A 4,487-nucleotide genomic window follows, 5' to 3' on the forward strand; every position below is an offset into this window, starting at 1 on the left:
TTGAGGTTCCTTACTGGAAGCTGCTGCCCCCGCGACCTGACCCCGGATAAGCGGTAGACGATGGATGGATGGATGGAACTTGAGCTTTTCTCAGTCACCCGCTCATGCCTGTGCAGCCAGTCCTGATCCTGCGTGCTGACATTTGTCACAGGATGGACTTGACCTACAGGAAGCGCTTTTTTAAAACCAAAATATTGAGGAAAATAATTAAAAGCATGACATTTGTTAAAACATGCAAAGCTGAGCGAAGGCGAAGCTCGATGAGGAGACTTGGGGTTCGGTTGACCTGCAGGCCCGGCTCTGCCTATAGAGAGGACTGGTGCTGGTCGTGGTATTCTGCTCTTACAGCAGAGTACACACACTCAGGTGGTGACTCTCTCGTCTTCTTCACTCTTTTCGCTTTCCTTGTGGAGAAATTGAGTGCAGCATAGTTTACTGCATCTCCGTCTCCATCCTGCAAATAAGAATTGTCTATTCATTATTTAATTTCTTTTATAGATTAGGACTATAATATGAAGAACAGTTAATCCCAACCAGGTCTAGAATTTAAAGTTTATCGTCAGGCTGTGGTACAATATCAGATTTTTTTAATCTGACGACTATGTGAAACGATGCCACACAGAGACGCCCGAGGAGTCCAGAGTCAGAATAATGTACACAATTGAAATTGATGTTTTTAGTCTCAATGATATAAACATATTTACCAGGTCAGTTGATTGATCCACTGTCGACTTGTCGTATCCTGGATTACGGGAGGCAGTCGTTGCTCCTGCGGATAAAAGCAAAGCCTTCAGAAATTGTGTTCACACTGGGGCCTGCCGTCAAATCAACTTCACACCACCTCACATTTTCAGTTCTTTGCTTTACAGTTACACATTTTATAAACTATACTCTTCTAATGCCACTTAAAATCTCAACGATAGCATTAATTTGTTCAGTGCCACATATAATATGTTAGGAAATGTAGATTGTGATCCAGATATAGAAATTTTTCAGGGGACTTCACGGTTTGAATTTATTAAATTTCAGAGAATATTGTGACCTATTCGTCCCACATTTACTCTGTAAAAGTAATTATCAGTTTGCAGAATATGGAATTATATCTACAAAATGTAAGGTGTATCGTACAATGACATACGGTATGTCTGCATAGAGAACATTTCTTTTCCTTTGTAAAACATTTTAGTTTTATTTCCACTTTTGACAAATGAAGACGTATGAATGGATGTTAAAAATAACCCAGGACTCAAAGTAGTAACCATTTAATCAGAGGCTCACAATTTATATCCTTTACACTAAAACATATAAACTACTACGTACACTTGATTGACACAAAAGACGAGCGATAGAGAAGTAAATTATTCAATAGCTAATATAAACAAATACAACTGTAGGAGACTCATGAAGTAAATGTATGTTCTAGGCTGGGGTTTATTATTAGGTCTCTCCAAAAGTAACTGAAAATACAGAAAAATAACAAATTGGTAACATGAACAAAAATCAATGTCTAAATAAATAATTGTATATTTGAGGAACCTACCTTTGCAATGTTCACAAACTCTCCTTCGATTTAAGTAGAACATAAGGACGGTAATCAGAGTCACACAGCAGGCCAACAGTACTCCAAGCACAAGGACGACTGGGTCCAGTTGTGATCCTGGAATTAGAGAAATGTCCAAATAGACACTTGACACCTCCTTCGTTACTCAAAACTCAATTTTTGTTGTGCAAAATAGTAATTATTGTCTGTTTCAGATACTGTCTTGTTTAGAGAATGTATTTAGGTTTGTTCAACATAACATTTAATCTAATTCAATATCCTTCAGTTTGTTGTCGTAGAGACTTTTAATAATTATCTTTACTTATCAAACTTATCAAGACTATAGTGAGAATAATTATCAAATACAACAAAGAAACAGTATTTCTCCTTTGACTAACATTTAACATGTCAAAGAGCTGTGATTCTGTCTGACATATGCACATTGAGTTTTAAGAAAAATATATTTATCCATAGATAAATATGTGCAGATTAGCAATTATGAATTATTGATATTCTTTATTAATGTTATCTAATAAAATCTGAACAGCTATAATGTTCAAAATGTACTTAAGATTTCACAAAAGGACTTTAAAACATACTTGTCTCCACTTTAGTTCCTTCACCAAACAGGATCTGTCCACATGTGACCACAGCACAGTAGTAAGTCCCAGCATCAGATGAGTTCTGTATAGTTGTGGACAGACTGTAGACACAACTTCTTTCCTTTTGTTCGTCACTGTGAGTGTAAATGATGCTTGGATGTGATCCTCCTGATCCAGATCTGAACCAGTACACATCGTGTTCACCTGGACACTGATCTGCGTTTTCTTTGTCAGTGGAGAGAAGTGAACACTGGAGAGTCACTGAGTCGCCCGGCCGGACCGACTCCGTCTCCGGACTTTGTTTCACGAGGACAGATTTCTGCACATTTTTATGATCTGATTCACAAAAAGGCAGGAATTAAGTAATGGATTGTTTGGTGTTGACAAAGCAACAAACAAAGTCACTGAAATGAACATACCTTACCATTCACAGCCAAAAGTGTGGCGTTAATGAGTTTCATTATGTATGATGATCCTGCTAGACAGAAGTATGTTGCTTCATCTTCTTTGTTTACATTTTTGATGTTAAGAACATGCTGAGCGTTCAAATTTGTGACTTCAAATCTTGAGTTGTTAAATTGTCCTTGAAGTTTTATTGACTTTAAAGTTCCAGATGCAACAGTTTGAACCATATATCCAAACTTCATCTTATACCAGTAAATAAACCATAATTCATTTTCACTGGATGAACATGTCAGAGTCAAATTATCTCCAAGTTCAACCACAGTCGAAGAGATCTGGTGAGGAACCTCTGCAGTTTGAATCAGGGCTGAAGAAAAGAGACAAAAGGACAAAAACAATGAAAAAGGGACATAACAAGACAATTAATACAAAGAGTTTGTCTAAACTTGAATATGACCTAAAACAAACAGTTTTACAGGAGTCCTCTTAAAGTAGAACAGTAAAGTTGCACTCACACGCAATACTTAGAAGAATCAAAGCAGCCAGTCCTGCGATCATTGTGCCACAGAGCCCTTCTCTTGCACTACTGATGTCGACAGCACCCAAATGGAAGATTTAGTCACAAGGTGATCGAGGTTTACAAAGTAGAAGTCATGGTGATTGGCTGAAATGCAGACAATGCGCATAGACCTAAATGTACCAAACCCTTGATCCTGTCCCCTTTGTATTTATTGTTAGACTAACCACACTGCATTGGAGGTAAAGAATGTGTTAGTTAACAAAGACAAATAATAAACTGAATTCCACTCAGCAATAATAATGAAGCTGAGTTTACAAAATGAAATACTTTTACATTTTCAAAATGTGTAAAATGTAACGTCTTCTAAATGTAACTTTAGTGAGATTGCTTTCTCAGCCTCAGGGAGCATATGACACATATCTTGTAGTTGTAGCAACAAGAGATGTCAGATGGTGCCTGTCTTTTACTTTTCCTACAACAGTGACGCTGCAGGACACAACCTCAGCAATTCTGACTTTCTGAAAGAGAATGCTTGGTGCAAAGCTGTCTGAGCAAACACCATGTAACACACTGATGTGCACAGGCAGCAGACCCACAAAGAACAACTAAATAACCGACTTGTAGGAACTTCATGTCACAACAGTGTGCAGAATTACAACTGCAACGGGAATTTGAAAAATGTCTTGTCCCCTTGAGATTTGTCCCCGTAAAGGCCACATCTAACTGGGTTACTTTCATCAGGGTGTGCATGGTCATTGGTTTTGTCAGTGACATGTCCGGACCTTATTGTTTGGCATTCAGCACAGAATCTCTAGGAATTGCAACAATATTGGGAGAGTCTACAGGACATGATTTATGTCCGGTTCAGTGTTGGTCAGTAAAGCATTACTTATTAACAGAGCTTTTTATGTTGTAAGTACATTTTTGTTGCAGAATGTTTCCAAAATAATGCATTAGAAAACATTTTGTAGGAACAACTACACTAGTCTTTATAGTTACATTGAAAGCAACAAGCAAAGTCACAGGCAACAGCTACACTGACAGACAAAAGCTGTGGTGGGAGATTTCTCCGCCTTTGACCAACCACTGAAGCTGTTTACTCAGAAGAGACCTGCCTGGAGATCAACAGGATATGTAGTGAGGTTAGAGGTGCAAGAGGGGAAGCGCTACAAGAGGCACCAGAAAGCTAATTTCAGTTTCACCAGTATAACTGATAGTTTTCATTTAATCTAATTTGCCTTTTAGTTTTTTTGCTGACCATGATTTTGCAGCAGTAGATTACAACATGGATGTGCTGCACCTTCACAAAGATCTGTGTTGGACCAGTGAATGTGTAGCACTCCCCTGTCCCTCAACAACAAACACCAAAAAAACGCCTTTTTACACAGTTTACCTGACCAGGTGTGGGTTTGTATAACCCTCC

At 38.2% G+C, this 4,487-nt stretch overlaps 1 protein-coding gene across 2 annotated transcripts; it reads right to left on the bottom strand.

Moving 5' to 3' along the window:
- Positions 1–253: 253 nt before the first annotated feature.
- LOC115014576 (uncharacterized) lies at positions 254–3,135 on the bottom strand. 2 transcript variants are annotated; one of them, XM_029441551.1, is made up of 6 exons: positions 3,060–3,135; positions 2,567–2,911; positions 2,140–2,478; positions 1,541–1,657; positions 705–769; positions 254–454 (listed from the first exon to the last, which is right to left on the bottom strand). In XM_029441551.1, exons 1-6 carry the CDS (start codon positions 3,100–3,102, stop codon positions 305–307), a joined length of 1,059 nt encoding a protein of 352 aa, XP_029297411.1. In that variant the 5' UTR covers positions 3,103–3,135; the 3' UTR covers positions 254–304. The 2 variants fall into 2 exon arrangements, with proteins under 2 accessions (XP_029297411.1, XP_029297413.1); XM_029441553.1 differs by having other exon boundaries at positions 298–471.
- Between the last annotated feature and the right edge of the window lie 1,352 nt (positions 3,136–4,487).

Source organism: Cottoperca gobio, chromosome 10 (assembly GCF_900634415.1).
Source record: "Cottoperca gobio chromosome 10, fCotGob3.1, whole genome shotgun sequence".
Taxonomy (NCBI): Eukaryota; Metazoa; Chordata; class Actinopteri; order Perciformes; family Bovichtidae; genus Cottoperca; species Cottoperca gobio.

Excerpts from the sequence above, each read along its gene's own strand:
- LOC115014576 (XM_029441551.1), bottom strand. The coding sequence starts at position 3,102 with ATGATCGCAGGACTGGCTGCTTTGATTCTTCTAAGTATTGCGT. Across the intron at positions 2,912-3,059 it reads GATTCTTCTAAGTATTGCGT|CCCTGATTCAAACTGCAGAG; the intron begins GTGAGTGCAACT and ends TCTTTTCTTCAG. Across the intron at positions 2,479-2,566 it reads CACACTTTTGGCTGTGAATG|ATCATAAAAATGTGCAGAAA; the intron begins GTAAGGTATGTT and ends TTTGTGAATCAG.